Here is a 22,456-nt window from a genome sequence, read left to right on the forward strand (position 1 = left end):
TGAAAACGTTTATTGGAATGTGTATGGACTACTTGTGCTGTCAGTACGAAGAGACAATAAGATAAAATAAATATATAAATAAATCATTTAAATATCAAATTTAATTTAATTTAATTTCATTACTGTTTTCTAATTTAAAATATCGCTGTTCCTGCACTTTACTTTTTAAAGTAAATAAACTCAATTTCGAAAGAAAGCCACAAGTGTAAGCTCTCAAATACTTTTTGAATTTTGTTTCCATCTGCTACAGAGGCTGAGAACTCAATCATTTAGTAATTGCTGAATGTCCAGAAAAACTTCAGGTTTTAGGAGGTCTTTCTGAAATCGCCCATAGGTTTTACAGGCATTCTTTTCCAGACGTCTTAGGCCTAAATGGGTTATTCCAGCCAGGTTTCAAATATGACTATCAAGCTCCACCCTTTTGTCAAATTATGGTTCTGGTTTCAAAAAGAGGAACATGACAGTTCAGAAACCAATGGCTGACATCACAGTGATCCATAGGAAGGACTGGGGGGGGTACATTGATATGCTTTTACTGTATCTTGACAACTATTGCCATAAAATGTGGAACCCAACTTTATGTTCTTCACATGCCCATCAGTCTCAGCTGTACTTTCAGTGCTAATGGGAGCATATAAAACCGAGGTGGTGACCATTGGTGCACATTATGTCCCTGCCACACATCAGCAGCTATTACTGCTGCATTAGCTCGTGGCTCAAAGAAACACCAAGGCAGCTTCACAGTCCAGCAAGCGTGACTGTAGGGTGCAATTTGCTCAGCACTTTCAACTCCAAATTGCGACTATTAATGTTTTTACACTCTAGGCTTTGGGTTTCCTGCCTAATTTGAAATAGAATAATGGACACTTGCATAACAGTGCTTTAACCCTCTGCTTTAACCCGAGTATGGACTGATTAAAGGCTTAAAAGGAGGAGGTTCGTCCAAATGATATCTCATTTCTTTATAAAATAAGAACAATGTGTACTGCTGAGCAAATGTCTCGATCCACATCTCATTTCTTTGTTGTTTGCCTCCAAGCAGCTATAGGCTTTGTGGTCATTTTTTTTCAGTGGTCCCGAGCAACCGTTCTCCAGACTCTCCGAGGGTCTTTTTTTTTTAAAGTTTTTCTTTGGTGCAGAAACTGAAAAGGAAAATGAGTGAAAAAGCAGCCGGATGCCCAAAGGACAAAAATTTGAAACGCTTGACAAAAATCTGGAGAACCCTCTTGAAAAGATAACATGAAAGTCTGGCTCCTTGGGTGCAAAATATAAAGAAATGAGGAGTGGCTCAAGACTTCTGCACAGGGCTGCAACCCAACAGTGCAGACCTGCTGTACATGACAGTACGGGACCTTCCTGCAGACATTTCAAACCAAATCGACAGACTTCCTTTCAGGCAGTCTTGGACCCAGAGACATCAGCCATACGGGTGGTTTTCCCCATCCCTGTCCCGGGGGTCATTACAGCTTCGCTATTTTGCTCAAGAATATTTTGTAACCAGGTGTCAACGCGCTTTTAAAGTCCAAAACAAAAGCGTGTCAAAACTGTCTGAATACTTTTGGATTTTAAGCAGAAATCATACTATTATATAATAAGGGATAGAACATTTGTTCAAGTTCAGCAACTGTCTAATCATCATCAGTAATGTGTTCGAGCACTTTGTTAGGTTTGGTGAAAACAAGGAGAGAAAAATGTAAAAAATAATTCATTCTTTAATAAAAAATACATTTATAAATTCGGCAGCATGAACTTCGTTTCCATCAACACCAGGAGGAGAGAAATCACCGGAGGCATTTATGACATAACAAATTCTGAGGAAGCAAACAGATTAAAAACAGGGAAGGAGGAACAGATAAAGTGAGATAAATGGCTTTACAAAAAAAAAAGAAAATGAAAAGCTTCTTCCGCACAAACGCATCTGATAAAGTAAATCTACACAGAACTGAACAGCACAACAGGAGAATGTGGATTTGGGTTGATCAGAACACCACGAGGTTGATTTCAGTCCCAACACAACTTACAGCAGCTTGGTGTGAAGACAACAGGCTCACGTCCACCCGTCTGTCTGTTTCATGCTGCTTCGGGGGGGCAAAGCTGGCCCCAAATCAGCGCTCAAGGACTACTTTATCTCACTCTGTGGAGGTAAATGGAGTAAACATTTAACAATGAAAACGGGTTCCTTTGCAGCCTGACCAGGACAGATCCAAACAGAGATGACGTCTGTATTTGGCTGCAGATTTTACAGCTCATGGGGGGGCGCCTCTCTAACTGAAACATGTCTTCCACAATCAGTCTTGTGCTTCCTTTGAATCTATTCCAAATCACTTCTTTTCAGCCTTTCCGTGTGCCAGGCGAGTTGTGGCTCTGCCGTTGGTTTCTCTCTGTTTCTGCCCAAACAGATAACGCTCAGACACGTCAGGAGATTACGGCCAGGGCGTGTATGTGATCACCCCTTCAGTAACTTCTTTTTAAAACTTCTTTTTTTTTAAGCCATTCCTCAAAATAAAACATTTCACGTCCTTCCAAAAGAGTCTGGAACAGAAATTAACTCTCCTCCCGTGTCCAGCAGTGAGCCCGAATGTCCTCCCAGTTTTAATTCATCACCCCTGAAGGTGCTGACCGAAACCTCACAGCTGTCGTTTTAAGTGATAATTATGGAGTAAATCTCACTACTCCGCCATTATTAGCTGCCAACATATTCTGGGTGAACGCAGAAAGAGCCCGGTGCTGGCAGGAGATTTCAGCTGATGCGAAGGTGCTGAGTGAGGACAAAGTGCTTAGGGGGGGGAATCAGGACAGACTGTATCTGGGGTGTAGGAACCTTCCACAGACTGGGTGTTTGTTTGTTGGTGGAGCTGCTGTTGGGTGTTTTTTTTTAGCCTCCTGTGACAAACGTCACAGACGGGGGAGACAGTAAAAGTTAAAAAAAAAATAAAAAATACTGTGACTTGCAGTCTCGGTTCTCTCTTCTCTGAGGGTTGGCTTCAAAATATATTAAAATTACACATTGAAAATAAACACAAACATAACGATGACGTCATTGATACCCTTTGAACATAAACTTCCTCTGACAGAGTTGTGGGCCTTTAAAAGAACCTTGGACAAACGGGGCCGCTCTGACTTCTCAGCACTGCATCACGGCCAAATCGCTTCTATAAATTAAGTGAGGACATTATTATCCTTCATCTGTTTCGCTGTGGAGAAGTCACCGTTTTCTCGTGCGGCTGGACTCCTTCTGCACACGCTCTTCCTCCTCAGGCTTTCAGCAGCAGGCGGCCCCCCGCAGCCACACCTCCAGCCCTCTTAGAGCAGCTAAAACCATTTCCCTGGATAATACTGCCTTAACTGCCAAATAGGTGTTTTACTCTGCTTGGATGTGTCGCGGGTAAAGAAAAAAAAAATTGTGACGATAGAGCTGCCAATACTGGAGGTTGACCTTTAATGAGGCGTATGCATCCTGGACAGAGTTTAGGTTCAGCTCTGACTCTGGCCTTTGTTTTTTTGTTTCTCACTAAACCGAAAGGGGGGTTTTGAATATTCTAACGTGACTTCTTGGCAGAGTGCAGACTTTTTTCAGAAAGTGCTACTGTGTACATTGTGCTTGTCGTCTCACTTCTTTCCCCCCCCTCATCAGATTCCCTCTCCAACAGGCTCTTTAGTGGCCTGACAGAAAGCTAAAGCTGAAGATATCTCACGGTAGTTGGTCAACAGTGTAATTGCAGCAGCAGCAGCCGGGTGCCGTGCGCACCGTGGGCTCAGTTTTCACCTGGGTGGCGGCGCACAATAAGTGCAACGATCACATAACCTTCACATCAAAGTCAAACTATGTCCCAAAGTCTTTCTTTTTCCTCTTTTCTTCTCAGCCTCATGCTAATTGCAAACGGGGCCAAAGTGAAGTTAGCGTTGTTTTTTTGTGCTCGAGTCTTCATATTTAAAGTCTTCCGACTGTAGGTGGGAGTTTTGCGTCGCGCAGGAAGGGTCGAGAGAAGATCCACCGTCTGATGATGTTTTATAGAGGATGAAGCTCCAAGTCGAAGCTCAGCAGCTTGAGATTTCTGTCACCGTCTGCAAATATAAAGAAGCTTTAGATTAGATTGAGAATATGAGATGCGGTTCTAAACCCTCCCGAATTACCTTTAATGAGATTTCTTCATTTGAGTTGAGATGAAGGAGGAACGGTGCAACCATCGCTCCAAAACTTTAGCAGTTTCCTTGAACTCAGTGTTTAATCTGTCATTTAAACGCTCGTCATTTGCAGCACATTCTTGTGTCTCATTGTCTCGTCTCGTCTCACATTCTTACTTTGAGCTTCTGTTTTGTTCTGTTGCTGCATGAGACGCCGGAGGGGCATCTCACAGGAAGTGTCAGCCTCCAACTAAATACACAGAGTCAACGCTCGGCCATGATAAGAAGCGCAGCAAACTATTTTGCCTGCATTCCAATGTCTTTGGTGTAAAACAAACAAAAACAACAAAAGAAAAAGCTTTTCAGGTTTCAGTCTTGAAATGCCCGAACAGACCAAATTCTACGCCACACGTGACACTGCTTCTATGCTCACTGCAGGTGAAACATAAAGCCACCCTGTCTGCCTCTGCAGGTTGTGCTGCATTGCGCTGCTCAGACAATAGCCGCTTTCGGACTGTAGGAACCTTTGGCAGTTCTAATAACCTTTTAATCCGCGGGGCCGTTTTCTCCCGTGTTCGGACATACAGGAACTCGGGGCTTTCTCCCTTAGTTCCTATAACTATTTAGCGCCTTCTCCGAGGTCGGGGCTTTTCATGGTTCTATAGAACACATCTGACAGAGGTGTTTGGTGGTCGGTAGCTACGCCCCATGTCATGCTATCACGGCTGAAATGTTTACTCATCCACGGACACAACCGGCGGGTGTTTAATAAGTTAAACTTACACTGGTCTCATTTGTCTGCAGCGCTGCTCTCCTTTCTTCCTTCATGAAATGAAAAAGTATCTCCTGACTCTCTCTGTGAGCTCTTCCAGCCTCGATATTAGACGCCTGATGTGATTGTCCATGATTAATATCACCATCATGCAGACCATAAACACAGTGGCCTCCCCACTCTCCATATTAGCTTCTTGGTGGTGTTTTTTCTACTCTCATTACTTTTAGCGTTTTGTTTTGTGTTTGAATGTAGCGCTAAACGGCTAACGGCTAACGGCTAACACGTCACTGAAGCAGACGGCTGCGCGCGGCGCATCAGTCCCTATCAGGTCCCGACTCATATGCGAATGCAGACTGAAACAGTTCCGCTGGGGAAGGATAGTTATCAGAACGAAATTTGAGGAGGGTAGTTCTGATAACTACTTTCTTAGAACTGTCTGTCCGAAAGCGGCTAATGAGACCATATGCAGCAGGGGCCTCATTCCAGTGTTTTTCAGGGCAATTAGAGCAGCAATGAGTGTACTTCTCCACACTGCAATGCTGCACACACGTGCGCACGTGTCAATGTGCTTGTGCAGCTGCAACGGGGCTCCAATTGTTCAGGCGCTTCCAACATAAAAACTTCCACTCGATGGATCTTCTTTTTTCCAGTGATGAAAACAGGGGGAGCTTTCTCTGTGCTGCAGCCGTGACACGAGCCTCAGCTCAATCAACAGAACGCACCAGAGTTCCCGTTGCATCATGCTGTCTGCGCTCTGCCTGTGTCGGAGGTAAAGTCAACTCCAAGCATCTCCAGCAGCTCAACTGGGAGGCAGATTTGAAATGGGATGTTTTCCAAAGAGGGAAACGACTCGAGTAAACTGGTCTCACGTCGGCAGTAGGGACAGCTTCATAAGTGACTGGATTCAATTCCCGGAAACTATTTTCAGACTAATATCCGAGTGACATTACTGTCAAAGATGCCAGATTAAATGTGTGGATCATGTTTGAAAGTAGATTGAAGACAGCTATATAAATTCTGGATACATTAACAGCAAATCTGTTCCAGGAATGTGAGTGTGTGTTCCATTTAAAATGACTTCTTCTTTGTGGAAAGTCTCGACCCAAGAAGAATGAATGAATAATTAAGCCTACCTTTGTCTTGTTGTGGATCCACAGTTATCTAACATGTGAGTGCTGGCCTTCTCCAGGTTCCAGTCACACGTCTCCAGCAGCTTTAGACACTCTGACCTGCTCCTCAGACCCAAACAGAACAACTGCTCCACCTGCAGAGAGGCAGATAAGCGTCAGGACAAGGATTGAAATACACATAACACATAAGAGGCTTTCCAGACTTCATCTTTTTTATTGGTGCAGCAGTGAGTATTAAATCATTTCAGTCTTTATACAAGCTCAGCCTCTTGTTCAGACTCACTTCTGCAGCTTAGATTGAACCACAGACATCTGGATTACTTTTTTTTTTGCTGCTCCTATCAAGGAATACTGAAGTGTTCCCTTGTGCCCCCTGTGGTCCAAACACATGTGCCCAACCACAGTTACTGGGTGCTGAAGATGGCTGTCGACATGTCAGAGTGTCTATTTGCTGTTCATTTTTTGATGCCTCACCACGGCAACAATGTCCTGATTTTTCCTTAAGGATCAACAAAGCCTTCTCTCTATACTCAACGTAAACCCATAAAGAACAAATTACATTCAGAAAGTGTAAATTACAACCTCTTTGCAGTTATATCCAGTCGAAAAAAAATATCATTACAGAAAACCACTTGAGGCCTGAACCGAGTGTGTAAGAATCACTCAGCAGCACAGCACTGTTTACCACCGATGGCTCAGTCATGAGCCTTTCAGCGGCGCGACATAACTGTCCCACTCCTGAGCTCTTTGTTTGATGGACTGAAACCCCGAAATGCTTTTATTTTGCTGTGATACAACCTGCAGTCTCCAAGTGTGACGGTGGAAGACGCAGTTAAAAAACCCACAAAAGGTGGTGAAAACGGGACTGTTTTTGCATCAAGAACTTTTAAGTTGCATGAAATTAAACTCCCACTCGCACAGTTATCATGTGTGTTCCTATAAATTGTTTATTTTGACAGCTTTGCCGTGACAAATGGACTCTACTGACCTTAAAATGACTTGGGGGGGGGGGGGGGGGGGGCTGATTCTATACCTTCATGCTATGAATATGGTAATCTGGCCCCACCAGCTGATGACACCCCCTGCCTCTGACTGCTTACACTAAGCTCTCTAATTTTGAGGTAATTCAGCCAAAATGTTTGAACCAGAGAGTGATTCTCAAGAAGAGGTGCAAGTTGAAGTATCAGAATGGCAACGTGTTTACTTTCTGTTGCTTTCTACAACATTAGGAACCCTCTGTCTCCTGGTTGGCCGGCTCGTGGCCCTCCCACGCTCCTCTCCAAGCATTGCTTCCACAGTCTTTAACTACCGAGTGCCAACTTCTCACTTCATTCATTCATTCTTCACAACGCTTGGCAAAAGGCCCGCCTCGCCTTTCTGAGACTGTGGGTGGTGCTCTGCAGAAATCCCCAGCCAGTGTCGATGGCTGATTGTGCTCTTAACAGGTTTTGTAACACCAAAAAAAAAAAAACAGCATATGGAGATATTAACAAAATTGGACCAACACAACCAGGTTATGTGCTTGGGGCTTGACTCACACTGCCTGTGTATGCTTAGTTAGACTCAAATGGGCCGAGGCGCTTCATACACACACACACACACACACACGTATTAACACAGCGAATGACCCAATCATAACCCTGAACATCTATAGACCTTTCCCCCTGATTATAAGCGCGACGAGAGTTAGAAATATTGCCTTGGGAAAATAGAAAATCGATAAATGATTATATGTGCGACAACACCGAGAAAAAGAAAGCCGAGAGCTGAAAAATAAAGAGTAAGAGAGTAAAATCGACGATTTAATCAAGTGATTGAAGGCTGGAGAAAAAAATCAACTTAATTTTAAGTTTATTTAAGGTATTGAACAGCATCGTTTACCTTCTCGGATAACATTTTACTGCCTTTAGGCATTGCGGAGTCTCCCCGAGCGCTGTGGGAAACTATTTACGGCCACGATTACTGAACTATCACAGTGTGCACAACACAAATGTGTAGATCCAATTTCAAAATGCCGCCTCACCTTTAGATAATAGACAGCTGCCTGGACATTCCAGTTGTGGTTCTGGAGGGCGGCTTGGCACTCCTCTAACGTCACGCCGTGAACGGCCTCCTGCACCTGGATCACACAGCGGCACCGTCAGCCCCTCAAACATGCAGCTGCATTTTTTAAACCCTCTTTGATACATTCATGGACCTCGACACAGCTTTCAAAAGAAACATCAGGAGAGCCTCTCTTTATGATGAAATCATCTGTATTGATTCGACATAAATATTTCAAGAACAGCATCGAGTGTACAGTTCTAACAACAGCTTTACTTTCTCTGCACCTGAACACTCGGGCGCTCACCTAAAAACATTCAATTCTATCAGCCGGCGTTCAGACCATTTCATTTAAATGTGTGATTCAGCTGACGCCGACAGTGCTTTCCTCGGTGTGCAGCTGCATCACCCATCGCCTCTCCTGCTCCTTCTACACAAATATTTCAGATACGAGTAACATTTCAGCCATTAAGTAACTAGTGCCCGTCTCTGTCTTACACTGAACGTCAGCGCAGTTGATATATAATCTCCAATAGCACTATTCCTTTTTGGCCGGCCAAAGATGTGTGTATCTACAGCAAAACACCAAGAGTCTGATCATTATGGAGCGCTCAAGTGTTTTCCCAGAGCCTCCGACTCCACTTCTTTCAGGCTCAGTTATTCCCAATCAATCGGCCACCAGAAAGAAGCCGAACTAGTTTTGGTTATTTGTCTTTCAAATTCAATTCGCAGCAAAAATGAAGGAACGGTTATCAGATCTGCTTTAAAGACGGGGGAAGGAAGAAAAAAAAGGAAAAAGAAAAAAAAGGGTGTGCTGCAAAGTTTTGGACTGAAATCGAATTTCAAATTTGAAAGCTCATCGGTTTTCCAAAATTCAGCTGCAGCTTTAAAATGATGCGCTTGCACATCAGTCCTAGTTTGGTTCTCATTGATAGTCGGAGGCTGAACCGATGGGAAAGAAGTGTAATTGTGACAGATTTGAGCGTTTAAGAGCTTCCATCTGCAAACTGTCCCCACTTTCTCGAAGCAGAACAGGGTCACACACATCTGCTGACGGAGAGGCGCATTCTCCTGCTGACCACAAATTCCACAATTACTGTCAGCCCAGAAAATGGAAGCTTGAAGAAAGAGGGATCAAGCAAGCCATTCATTAATGATACATATTATCATATCACATTTAAAGTTTTCTCCTAACATCTTAATCCAGGTCAGCTGATCATCGCACAGAGAGCTCATACGGATTTAAGGTTAGGGGAAATGCCTTTCAGCTCATTTCCTGCAGTTTATCACAGTAGCTTTAGGAAGCACATCAGGAGGCTTTGCCTCCATCATGGGAACCCTAACATCATAAATGCAGTAGGTAACGTCTTCCAGCACATGCCAGAAATCAGAAAGCCCCTGTATTTGCATTAAGATGCTGCCTACCATTTTGACTCTGTCAAGTGAGTTCCCTCCTCCGTCTGGTGCCGCCAGCCCGTCCGAGCACACGCGGGGGAGACTAACCGAGGTCTTCATCCCTGACCGTGGCCCACTCAGACTGCTGTTGTTGTTGGAGGAGAAATTGGCCTTCAGCTCGCCAGGCTGGACGAGCGAATGCCCCTGGGTGTGTCCCTGGACAGTCTGATTGTTGACCACCATCGGCCTGACGGTGGCCGTGTTGGCCTGCCGTACGTGTCTGTCCTCGCTGCTGGCGGGGAGGCTCTCTGCCTCCTTAAAGAAGCGGTCGAACCGGTCAAGGTAAGGGGGCCTCTCCGGCAGAAGGTAATAGTGGGTGTTACTCACTTTCCGCCCATCCCGGACAATGGGCAGGATACAGGGGCCTTTGCTGGGAGCGTCCTTCCCTTGTGCTTGGATCACTTTGGGTGCAGCATATTTAGGATCTGAGGCAAAGCTGTGCGTGGTCGGCATGAGTTTACCCGGAGAGGTGGAGAGGTAGGAGCTGTAGGTGTGTGCAGAGGGGCAGGGTGGAAGGGAAGCCTGCTGGGTGGAGGGGCTGACAGAGTACAGCCTCTGCTGGGGGGAGCCCACAATCAGACCCATGGGGCTCGGAGTCCTGGAGCCCGGCTGAGACAAAGGCTCTCTGGGAGGGATCTGGGGCGGTCGGTCCAGGCCTGAGCCCAAAGCGTCCTCTGTGGTGTCAGCTGGCATTGGAGAAAGAGAGAGATCTCTTGACCAGCGGGCAGATGTGTAGTCACCCCTCTTTACGGGGCGAGGAGGGATGGGGACACGTGGGGGGATCTGAGGTCTGTCCTCACTGGAAGAGGAAAGACTGTGCTGTTGGCCCTCCGGTTCGGAGTTTTGGGGTGGCGAGCATGACAGATGGGCACTTCCTGTCGGGACATTGAGCCTCCTCATGCACTCGTGCTGGAGTTCCTGAAAGATCTCTGCAGACTGGGAGAAGGAGGCGGACACACCCTGAATCTGCCTGCTGGGGAGGAAGAGGTTGTCCTCCAGGCTCGTCCTGTCGGGACCCCTGGAGACGAGAACCTCCCCCTCCACCCTCAGTCCAGAGAGAGCTTCGTCTGCATTATGGACAGCGCTCTGCTCCTCTTCAAGCTGCTGCTCTGAGCTGTTGATGGAGCTCACCTTTGAAGAGAAAGAGGATTAACAATGCAACTCCAAACCCTCTAATCTATTCACAAGCTCAGTAAATTATATCACGGATATGGTGATGGCTGGCCTGGAAAACTTTGTGTTCTGTGTTAACGTACCTCCATGTCATCTTCATCTTGGGCAACATCGTCGTAGGCGGGGGGTGGGGGTAATGGCCGTGCGTCCCAATCCACCACAGGTGTAGGGTGCAGGGGGCGGGGCAGCGATCTGGACGGGCTTTGAGGCGGCGTCCTGTCCAGAATGTTCTCTGCTTCCAAAGCCAGCCTGGCCAACGATGGAATCTGAATTTCAACCACAGGGGAAGGGGAGGGGGTGGATGGGGGGTATTCCTCCCCAAAGTCAATGAGGGACACTTCACTGTTGGGGTGGTGGCCTGAGCCTGAGGTCCTGTTGCTCCCGTGTTTGGAAGCAGAGACCCACGCAGATGGTTTAAGCTTGAGGCCTTTGAGGGAACCCGTTTTCCTGAGTGATAATCTCTTAAGTGCTGCAGACGTCTGATCCTCCTCTTCGTTCACTGGATCATAACAAGGTTCTGGAGATTTAAACGTGATACATTCATCACTTCATTGCACACAGTTCTGAAAGTAAAAAGCTCTTAAAGAACCCAAATAGAACACACACAATGTTCCACACACAGACAGGGGGACAGGTTAGTCCTACAGAGCACAGCAGGGACACGACACATCTGTTAGAGGGCGTGAAGGAGTGGAAGAATTTTAACCGATCTCATTTAAAAAGAAAGAGAGGAAGTCGATGACAGAGTCACTGCAAAGGCCAGTCAGAGGAGAGATGACAAGATGTGCGATGTACCTTTGAGGAGAGGAGCTAAGAGGGAACAGAGGGGGCAGGAACAATGGGTGAGAAGCTGCTGAGAGAAACCAGACTTACTCTTGATTAACACTGCTGGCTGAGGAGGGCGGGGGGGAGGCTCCTCTGCAAAAATAAAAAACAGATACCACCACCGCAGTGGAGAAACAAAGAGGGGAGAAGAAACGGTCGCAGCAGAGGTGGTAAGATTAGGGCCAAAACGAACAAGCAAACATCAGATTGCATACAAAAGCTTTGTTAGCTTTAAAGAAAAGCAAGCTGCTGGGTGGGGGGGATTCGCACCGCCACACCCGTAAAAGTCAAACCCACCATCTCTGACCCCGAGTCAGAAATGTGACCACATTCAAAAGGAATGTCAGGTGTATCAGTTTATAGGGACTAACTGAACTTACATCAAATTATTTTATTTTCATTTAGAAGATTACATTTTTCATGTACTTAAAACCTAATATCTCTGCATTAAAGATTTTTTTTCCACATTTAGCAGGTGGTCTGGCAGTTACTGGTTGGTTAAACAATAACTAAAAGAGCGTTTGTTAGTTAAGTGTTTGACTTTGACCCACTTTTAGCTCGTCCCAGTAGCTGCGTGGGCCGAGCAGCAGTGAGGTCTACACCCAGGACATCAGGAGGGTCCATGGGATTGCCGAGGTACAAACTGGAGGGAGCAGAGGGACAGATTTACTGTGTTAGAATGCTGCAAAGAGCCAGAGGACATTCAAAACAGCATGATAGTGCCATCTACTGGTAGCTTATGGTAAGTTATCAAACTTTACCCGGCATCTTTCACACTGGGGCCTATTTCTGATTGATAACGAGACATTAGAGTTTAAGGTAGAAGTAGTATCCTACATGTCAATTTTAACTCAACTGAGCTGTTTCTTACTCGTCAATCCTGTCGGGGAAGCCCCAGCAGCGGTGAGGGTTTGAGTCTCCGTGACCTGTGTGGATGAAGCTGTTCTTAAGAGGCCTGCTGATGTCGCGCGCCGACAAGCCTGCCACTGACGTCACCACGTTCCTGGGGAACTGTCCGAGCTTAAGGGTGCGCTTGTTTTGACCTCGCCACCAGTAATTCTCAGCCCTGAAACACGAGTAGACGTCGACAGTTAAACAGAAGTGCAGGCACCAAACTTGTACAACTTCGTGTGGATTAGAGAAACGGATAACTCTCATATCATCTGTACACATAAACTATCTAAAGTGAAAGGAAATTCTATCTATTCATTCATCCACTGCTGTACAGGATTATCTTTCAGAGGTTCATTTGCGCCTAACACCATAGAAGCAATTTGAAGTCACCACTTTGTCTTCATTTTCTCTGCACTGGGGCTGGGAAGCAAGTTTATAAAGTAAGCATCAATCCACACTTCCTTCCACTCACCTCCCCTCTATGATGGTGATGACATCGTTGACTTGGATGTAAAGTTTGTCAGGCTCGTCAAAGTCCTGTAGAGCACACATGTCCGTGGGCATAGTCTGAAAAAGACACGCACAGAAAGGTAAAACGCACACACTTAAAACAGCAAGCTTTGCAGAGAGACTTGTGGCAGCCCCGTCTGTTTCTGAGTGACTCCACTAGGGGGAGCTATAGGTCCATTTACGCAAGCATGGGTCGCATAGAGAGTACTGGCGCCTGTGCACGTCAGAGGCCACAGCTAACATCATATAGGCTGCACGTTTGAGGACAGTTAATAATGGTTACTTTGACTTTTTGTTGCACCTGGGTGAACTCTTAATCTGTGAAATCGAGGACAGATATTGCAATTTAGATTTTTTTATTCTAATATCCATCTACCATATTAGATCAACACATATGACATGATGATGATTAGATGTTTTTTTTTCATCTACACAAAAAGAAAAATAAGGTATATATCATGGTCACATATCTTTTGTGTTCTTTGTATCAAAATAGGAAGGAAAAAAAGGCCTTTATTTGATGAAGTTGGACTGGTCACTTTGTGATCTGGGACACTTTTATAGGTCTTAGAAAACAGTCACACGTCCCACGTTTTCAAACGTATTTGATAAAGTGCGAAAGCTTAAACCCTTTAAGTACGTTGTCTCATCTTAATCTTGTTCAAATCTCATGTCACAATGTTTTTACAAGTTAAGAGATGAAGCTCAAAACCCCCGCAGATTTATTTTTCGATGAGTTGTCTTACCTGCAGTAATCCGAGTGCTCACAAACTAAAGCTAAAAGCAACTGTAGCTTTAACTCGGCTGACAGGAAAACGTCTGATTCTCCAAATTAAGAACGCTGTGATGGCTGCACACTGCAGGGAAGACACTGACTGCTAAAAACACACAGACATCTCCGGCTGCTTCCTTACCTCGAGCAGGAACTCCCGGAGGGCGACAAACGTGGGTCTGTCATCTGGTTTCTGAGCCCAACACTGCAGCATGACGTTATAGATATCCTGTGGACAGTCGTCTGGCTTAGGGAGGCGTTCACCTTCCTTATCAATCTTATGGAGAATCTGAGTTTTTGTTCACAAAAGACGAAACAAGGAAAAGACCGAAGTAAATCCGCCTGTTTTAGCTTCGAGACACTTCAAGACATTGGTGGAAGTCTTTGGGTTTAAGCTGCGTGTGCTTACCTGACTACCATTCAGACCCAGCCACGGCTCCTGTCCATGTGTGAACATCTCCCAGAGTGTGACCCCAAACATCCACGTGTCTGTGGCGTGGGAGAACGTTCGCGTCTTCAGACTCTCCGGGGCGCACCTGAAACGGGACAGATGGCAAACTTTATCAAAGCCTTCATCTGCAGTGTATGTGCTGCACTAAAACAAGCCTGTTTTTTAAAGAACTGAAAGCTGCTTTTTCCCCAGATTTTTCTTACGTTTCTGCAATAGAATGAAATGAAATAGCTTCCCATCCTGACATATATAAACTACCAAATTCCATCACTACAGCTTGCTGGTTAGCGTTTAATCCCATGTGTCCACCCACCATGCAAAGGGAACCTTGCGATGCTCCTGCATGACATAGTGCTCGTGGTTGTTAGGCAGCGCTCTCATCAGGCCAAAGTCACCGATCTTCACTCTGTGAGCTGAGGCCAGCAGGATGTTCCTGAACAGAGAGAGAGGGGGGGGGGGGGGGTTAAAATTATCTGCTGATTTATGTGTAAAGAGACAGGCTGTGGCGTGATCGTTTTATCTGCTGCAGAAATAGTTGCTGGTTTTCCTGGTAATAAGTGCTAAATGCTAAACTAAACTGAGAATAAATACAACCGCGATGTGTTCAGAGTCTCACCTGATGGTCAGTGGAGATGATGTTGCATAAAGCTACGGCTGGAGAGTTTTTTTTAAAGCAGTTTTCCTTTTTTCAGTGTTGTTGCATTTGTGCTGAGATCAGGTGATTTGCTGTGCACACATTCTGCTGAATATTCCGCTTCTTTACAGTTCAAGACTCCTGAGCTGCTTTCAGAAGGAGTTGAGGCTCATTCTGCATCCGTTCTGTTAAGCACACTTCAGAATCCAAGCTGCTGTTTTTACAGATGCAGCTGCTCTGAGTTTTTAAGATGTTTCTTTGCTTGGATGAATGTTTTGAAGCAGTTTCTCTTTACCATGGATGGAGATCCAGTGATCTAATCTCCTCTTTGGGTGTCCTGGCTCTGTTGATTTGACCTCCCCAATGTTCCCTTTATCTCTCTGATGTATTTTTACCTCCACAGAGGAGATTATGTGATTACAGTTAGTCTGCTGGTTAGCAGGATTAGTCAAATGCTAGAGACAGTTTTTCATGTCGATTTCACCAGATGTGAGCCATTGTCCAACTTAGAAATGGGTAATGTTTGGTGTTGATCTGGATTTAGATCCAGGTAGTTTTTCCTTTCCTTTCCTTTTTTTCCCCATTCAACCTTGGTGGAGGTACAGCATGCAGTCTTGGAATGCTCTTATTTTATTTCTGTGGAATTGGGATGTCTAATTTCACTTTATGTTTGTGGGTTCACAGCAGGAGCTGTCAAACGCAAACACTGCTCGTGAAATAAGAGATCTGCAAGTATTAATGAAGGAATATCCCGCTACTGTCCATGATACCATTGAGTTAACAGTCGGATTTTGAGTTCTACACATTTTTTATGTGAATACCCTAAACTTAAAGTTGAATGTCTGCACTCTAAGCCCATATTCATTATATTACATTATACTGTAATACTACTGGCATCAAATAACAGATGCATTAAGAAAATGAACTTTCCAGGTTGTTAGCAAAGCAGCAGGACTCTGATCAAAGTTCCACAGCTTGAGAAAGTTTTCACATACGGCATGTTGTAGCAGCCATGTTTGTTGTTATCATTTCATCACAGCTTTAATTGGAAAAATGAGTCATTTTCACCATTTATTAAGAGTTCTCTTAAACTTGAACTATGTTAAAACCAAAGTGAAAGAGACGAATTTGGGAAACTCTAACAAAAGAGACCACCCAGTGCACTCAGCCAGCCAATGACTCATATTGCTCATGAGCCAAGTTTCCCAGTAACGGCCCCAACATTTTTTGGGTGGAGGAGAAAGGGAGACAAAATACTAAATCATCACCCCTGAGTGCAAACAACAGAGCGGCTTAAACTCCGTCCCGTACCTGGCTGCCAGGTCCCTGTGGATAAACCTCCTCTGCTCCAGATAAGCCATGCCGCAGGCCACCTGCACGGCATACTGACAGAGTGTGTGGATCAGCACCGGGCCCTGCGGACGCACACATCGCAGACGCTCCAGCAGAGAGCCTAAAGGGGCCAACTCCGTCACCTGCAAAACGCAGAGAAAGGGTGGGTGAGGGGTAGGAGGATTAAAACAGGGAAAAATTAAAGCAAAGAAGGAGAAGAAGAAAGGGGAGACAGACTCCGCGGGAATGTTATGTGGTCTGTAAGCTACAGAATTTGGGAGAATGAATCAAAAACACAGCAGAGGACATAACTAAAGAGTCACGGCTGTGTGTCCCTCCCTGTGTGTCCCTCCCTGTGTGTCCCTCCCTGTGTGTCCCTCCCTGTGAGTCCCTCCCTGTGAGTCCCTCCCTGTGAGTCCCTCCCTGTGAGTGAGCGTTTCTGTGTGTCCACTACCATTTTCATTGGGTGTGTGAGCACCACACCGTAGAGGCGAATGAGGTTCTGGTGGTCCAGGGAGTGCATGGCATTGACCTCACAGGTGAAATCCTCCAGAGCGTCGGGCTGGCTGAGCACGTCCGTCTTCAGGCACTTCACAGCTACGTTCAGCTGCGAGAGGAAGCAGATTCAAACTCATTCAGGGTTCTTCTTCTCTCACCGAGAAAAATGTCAGAGTGAAAAGATGCTAACAAGCCCCCTGTATTATTGAGTGTGACAAGCTCCCTTTTCTTGAATAAACATTTCCAGCATATGCAGCAGCTGAGGTAACCGACGAGCATATGTCTCCTCACCACCTTCCCAGCGGGTGTCAGCCACTCCCCCCTCTTCACGACGCCAAAAGAGCCGTCCCCGAGCTTCTCAAACAGCGTCAAGTCCTTCTCTGGGATGAGGCAGGTCAGGGTCTGCTGCTGCCCATCAGGCGGAGCGCCAACACAGAGAGGAGGCGTGGGAGACAGTTTACGAAACGAGGAGGCGGGTTGGCCCTGCTGAGGGAATTCTCCATCCGGACGCTTCCCGCTAAACACCTAGAGAGAAGAAGAAGAACCGAGTGAAGCTGGCAGTAAAACTTCTGGATCAGAGATATATATATATGTGTGTTAAAATGAGGTCTGTTCTGGAAATATCTCATATTGGGAGCTCCAGCTCCAGAGGTGTGGGTTTTGGGCTACTTTGAATAGGCACACGAACATGGTTTGTTATAAACGTGAGAAGAGCTGAACTCATCTGAAGGCAGTAAAGAAATGAAATAATCACAGAGAAACCGTGGCACAATCCTCCATCAGCATGTCAACACAGATCCACACAGGCTCAGATTATTAAAAGAAACCAATGGCTTCCAACAGAAAATATAATGTGTTCTCGCTCGCTCTCCTGTTCACAGTCAGTGCTGCTCACCCACCGCTCCATAATTGCCACATGTATTTAAACAGGGAGAGGAAACAACATTAAACTAAACGACAAAACCATTCAAACTGCCAAAACTTGGAACTGGGCTGCTTGACATCCACACTGCTCGCCAGCACCACCGGACACTGCTGAGAGAAAATGAAACGCTCCGTGTGGCCTCTAACATGTGCTCAGAATTTTTATGGAGGTGTCACTTCTGGCTGGGTCATCTAAAAAAAACGAAAGAGCCGCGAGTCAAAATCTACAAGCAAGAGCTGCAGCTTCAAAGCAGAAGCACAATTTATCCTCCGGCGCAAGCGGTGAGACCGCATCAATCCGCTGGATGTGTGTGAGGTGTGTGTGAGGTGTGTGTCGCCTGCAGCGGTCGGGAAGCAAAGAACAAGCTCTAACCAGTGTGCAGCTGTCAGACGCTTTTAAGTGGCATCTTTAAATCTGCTGAATATGCTAAATAATGCTGCGAAAAAAACTAAAGCAGCGACGAGAAAGAAATGCATCGGAAGCAGAAACAAGTCTTCTTCCTGTAGGCTTAAGTAGCGACAACACTGCAGGAATGACGGCGCTGATAGGAAGTATTCATTAGGAGGCCCAATTAGATTAAGTGACCTGAATGTTTCTGTGTGCGCTTGTGATTTCTTCCTCCGCATCTGAACAATGCAAGATCGCACAATGTTTGTGCTGTGTGGAGCCATTGAGGGAAGAGCTTCTGAATTTGATTGTTTACCAAAATAGGAATGCACAGAAACCAGCGGTGGCATCAGAATACAATTAGCTCTGTGGCAGAAAGATTTAGAAAGAAATACTGCGGTGGTGTAGTTTTAGGCGAATGAAACAGATGTTGGCTCCCGAGCAGAGGTCGGTGGTCAGAGGTGGTGTCACGAGTGAAAAGTTTCAATGAACCTGCAGTGCCAGACATATTTGACTGGCTGGATATAAACAGTAGCGAGCGGCATGCGGTCTCACATTCACACCGACCCAGACATGACATAATGCAGCAGACCTTTTTAAAAACACCACCTCCCCGTGGTCACGGTGTGGTCAGTCGGTTTCAAATAGGAGGCTTGACATTCAAAAGATTCAGACTATGGCAGCGCACACACACACACACACACAGGGCAGGCTGAGGAGGCAGATTAGCCTCTCTGTGGATGGTGCCAAAGGCGGAAACAGACAGGTGTAATTATAGTTGGCGAGCACCGTCCTGTGACAGCTTCTCCTCAGTATTCCTTTACCACAGGATACCGGTCAAAGTTTCTGTCTTTTACTTCCTATTTTTTAAAAGAATCTGAATATGTAACATCCACATATAATCGTGCTGCTCGGTGACATGACATTTCTATTGCTGCGGCAGGCCCAGAGTCGGTGTGTCACCAACTCTTGTGATTCGACTCGTGTCTGTGTGCGTGTTGATATCTGGAAATGAATGTGTTCGTCCTCATCATACCAAAGTGATTCAGAAACTCAAGAAGATTCTGTTATACAGAAGCAGTACCTTGACATTATTTGAACCTTATGTGAGTGTCCACACCTCCCACCACCAGTCCTTTGCTGCTAGACATTTGAGGAACCGTATAATGACTTAAACAGATCGGTGTCCCCTGAGAGCGTCAAGCTGGCATTCAATATACATCATCCCGCTTAAGATTATAGATGCGTCAGTGTTGATATCCCTGTCTTCACATAGAAAACTATTTTGTAGGTGAGTAATTGTGTTCATCTACGTGTATCCGTTACATACATAAAGATGCAATGGTGGCGACATACTGACAAGAACCCCGTATACCATACAACAGGGTGCCGTGTCTGTGTGTGAAAGATGGGTCGGTTAGTGTTCGTCACCTTGCTCATCCAGGACTTGCGCTTACACATGGCTTTCCTCCTTTTCACCGCCTCCCACAGCCGTCTCTGCCCTTAACCAAGAAGACAAAAGAAGAAGCAGCAACGGTCAGGGTTCAAACGCTCCTCAGTTTTTTTCCCTTTTCTAAGCTTTGGTTATTTCGATACTTTGATGAGTCTCCTCTAACTGGCAATAAACTTCTGAGATAAACTCTAGCCTTTAATACCCGGCTTTGATATGAAATGATTAAAAGGGTGGATGAAAGCAGGGAAGAATGAGAGCAAATAATAAGAGCCCGGAGAGCCACAAGCGGGGAAGTGAAGAGAGATGTGAGCGAATATATGAGCGGGAGAAGTGGGTGTAATTAGTGTCGAGCAGCTCTGTGACCAAGACCCCGAGGGCTCCACTAACTGTTTTTAGAACATTACAGCTGTGATCCCCGTCACACGCGCACACCAAAGACAAAGGCTTTGGCATTCTAGTGCCTCCTCCTATTGTACCTAATAACCACTTGTGGCTTTGAAATGACGCTAAGGCTGTTAGTTACGGAGGATTTGTTCTGGCTACAATCAGGCTGAGCCAAATGACACAGTAACAGTACTGAGCACAGAAGTAGCAGCTGTACACAGATTATATTCATACAGTGGGGTCGCTATTCATGGAACAACAGCTAAGTCAAACTGCATAGGAAGGGTTTAAGGACTCAAAACATCCCAGAATTCAGCTGCTTGTAGAACCACCGTCAATCCTTTTCTAATCTGCTGCACACACACTTCCTGCCCCACCTGGTCGCCCCATGCCAATCTTCTCCAGGTCTTCATTCTTGACATAGTCGAAGTGCGACAGCCGCGTGACGTTGAGGTCGTCTCGGATCCGCAGGAAGTACTGCTGCAGCTGCACCTCCATCAGCAGCTCCAGCAGCCATTCTGTCCCCTCCTCACACTGCATGCTGCTGCCCAGTCTCTGCACACAGACGCAAAGAAAACAAACCCTGGCTTTAAAAATCATTCAATACCAATTCAGCCATTCACTCAAAATGTCACAGAGAACAAACAAGCCATTCTTTCCTGAAAGAAAACGAGAGGAAGCCGAGCCCGTTATTTCCTCAGAACTCAGGAACCCAGGGGTTTTGGAAGGTTTTCTCTTCACTGCTTGGTGACGGTTGTTTGAAGCCTCGCTGATTGAAAAGGTTTCTTTCACAACACAACTGGTCTGGACAGCGGGCCGGTCAGCTCAGCACCTGTGCTCTTCACACAGAGCCACGCTGTTGTAACGCGTGCGGGCTTTGGCTTCACATTGCTTTGCTTCGACAGGTTACGCCTGCACCAGCGCGCCCCAGTGATGTCAGAGATGCCGATACAAACAGACGATATTACACGGCTGCCCTCGTTGGCCCGGAGGGTGTTCAGCCCGTAACTTCCAAACATCAATATCACTTTTTGTGTGACTGTAGGACAGTTTTCCACTCATTGTACTGTAAAGTATGACCGTTTTTGTCCCCTCGATCTTGCAACTACATACTGTAGATGATGAAAACCTAAAACTTGTTGAGCTGAGAAACGACGCAGTCCTTAACTGAGTGACTAACCCTCCTTGGTCTTTACTTCTTTAGGTCTCAGCCTCTCTGGTACACCCAGTCATTTATTCACCTAGTTTATCCAACTGTCCCAGGCTTTTGTTGCACCTGTCCTCAAATGCTTACAACACGCTGCTGACGTCACATTTAAAAAACAACATTTTTCATTAATGAATTAACATACCTCAGGTTCAACATTTGAGACCTTTTCCACAGTGTCTAAACCTTTCTAGACACTTAAACACTCATTTACAACCATACCACCTTTCCACTGCAGCACATGTGCATTCAGACATACCTATTCGCCCACACACACACACTACGTAGCCAAAGTAATATAAAAAAAAAAGAAAGAAAGGATATGTAGGCGAGGGCCCTTTTGTCAATAGGCCAAATAATGTGCACTGATGTGAACTGCAATGGACTGGAGCCCTGACTCAGAGCATCAGTCTATAATGTCACAACACAAACCCCGGCTTAAAACACCATCCATCACTATCAGCTTGATGTAACCCGCTGAAATGACCACAACATGCAGCTGAAATCCACTTTAAATCCTGAGACTTTCTCACATAGCCAGACAGTAGAGGAGAAACAGCGTCTGTTTGGAACCCTCTCAGTCTAATTGAGGAGGCCAAATCTTTAAACCAACCGAGTCAACACAAAAAGATGGCGAACACCGTTTGACAGAGCTTTAGGGTGGCAGCCCCGGGCCACAGGGGTTACTTCACTGAGTAATAATTAGACTGTGTGAATGAGGGACTTCCTGAGCTGGCTGAGGCGAGGCTACAAGGTCCAGAGAAAAGTGTCACCGGGGTCACAGCTTCCTCTGTGCCATTTAAACTTCCTAATGGGTTTGGTTAAAGGTCAGCAGCTATTGTTTAACGACTGCAGCCTGAGGAGCTGAGGATCAGTCACTCACACAGAAAAATAGAAAGAATGCCGGGCCGTGTAATAAAGTTTTGAACCCTACAAATTCTGAATGCATACAGGCAAATACATATACGTGCATCTTGGCTTTTTTCATGGAGTGGTCCTGTGCTTTCCTTCGATATTAGATGCAAGGTCTGATGAAGGTCAACCTACAGGGAGGGCTCAGTCCCCAATGCTTATGCCAGATGTTGGAATCCTGATACAGATTCATTCCAGTCCATAAATTGGGTCAGCTGACATCGTTTTGCAGTGTCCAAATATGCAGCTTTGGCTTAGTGAGGGAGTATGATGGTTTTGGTAAGAATTTACGACCAGAGGCCATTCTGTGTTATCAGCTTGGATAAAAATAATTTTGTTTGATGTACGGAAAAGTAAAAAGTATTTCAAGCCAATATATAAGCTCCAGGTAATACGATATGAGAAGCTATAAAAGCTAAGATTTATTGTAGAGAGATTCAGAGTAAAAGGTGCCTGTAGGGCCTGTGGCTTCAGGCTCGACTTGGCCTGCTGTGGTTTGAGTCCGTCTCCATATTTAGAATTTTGCTGCATCATGCCTGACTGTTACCCTGAGAAAGAGTCCTCCAACCAC

The 22,456-nt window shown here is 45.7% G+C and overlaps 1 protein-coding gene across 6 annotated transcripts in view; it reads right to left on the reverse strand.

The window, feature by feature from the left end:
* Positions 1-1,692: 1,692 nt before the first annotated feature.
* LOC142399314 (activated CDC42 kinase 1-like) overlaps positions 1,693-22,456 on the reverse strand; it is a 60,812-nt gene continuing 40,048 nt past the window's right edge. For 3 of the 6 annotated variants that reach the window (XM_075483915.1, XM_075483913.1, XM_075483911.1), the window contains 17 exons: positions 20,144-20,321; positions 19,361-19,431; positions 16,909-17,142; positions 16,574-16,726; positions 16,099-16,262; positions 14,467-14,586; positions 14,112-14,238; positions 13,845-13,991; positions 12,893-12,987; positions 12,398-12,592; positions 12,078-12,169; positions 11,575-11,619; positions 10,785-11,218; positions 9,499-10,659; positions 8,054-8,149; positions 6,034-6,164; positions 1,693-4,065 (listed from right to left, as the gene is read on the reverse strand). In XM_075483915.1, the coding sequence (XP_075340030.1) occupies positions 4,059-4,065; positions 6,034-6,164; positions 8,054-8,149; positions 9,499-10,659; positions 10,785-11,218; positions 11,575-11,619; positions 12,078-12,169; positions 12,398-12,592; positions 12,893-12,987; positions 13,845-13,991; positions 14,112-14,238; positions 14,467-14,586; positions 16,099-16,262; positions 16,574-16,726; positions 16,909-17,142; positions 19,361-19,431; positions 20,144-20,306 (3,435 nt within the window). In that variant the 5' untranslated portion in view covers positions 20,307-20,321 and the 3' untranslated portion in view covers positions 1,693-4,058. Of the gene's footprint in view, positions 4,066-6,033; positions 6,165-8,053; positions 8,150-9,498; positions 10,660-10,784; positions 11,219-11,574; positions 11,620-12,077; positions 12,170-12,397; positions 12,593-12,892; positions 12,988-13,844; positions 13,992-14,111; positions 14,239-14,466; positions 14,587-16,098; positions 16,263-16,573; positions 16,727-16,908; positions 17,143-19,360; positions 19,432-20,143; positions 20,322-22,456 lie in introns of those variants that run through there. The other 3 variants (XM_075483917.1, XM_075483912.1, XM_075483914.1) reach the window with 3 other exon arrangements.

The sequence above is a fragment of the Odontesthes bonariensis genome, chromosome 14, assembly GCF_027942865.1.
Source record: "Odontesthes bonariensis isolate fOdoBon6 chromosome 14, fOdoBon6.hap1, whole genome shotgun sequence".
NCBI classification, from domain to species: Eukaryota; Metazoa; Chordata; class Actinopteri; order Atheriniformes; family Atherinopsidae; genus Odontesthes; species Odontesthes bonariensis.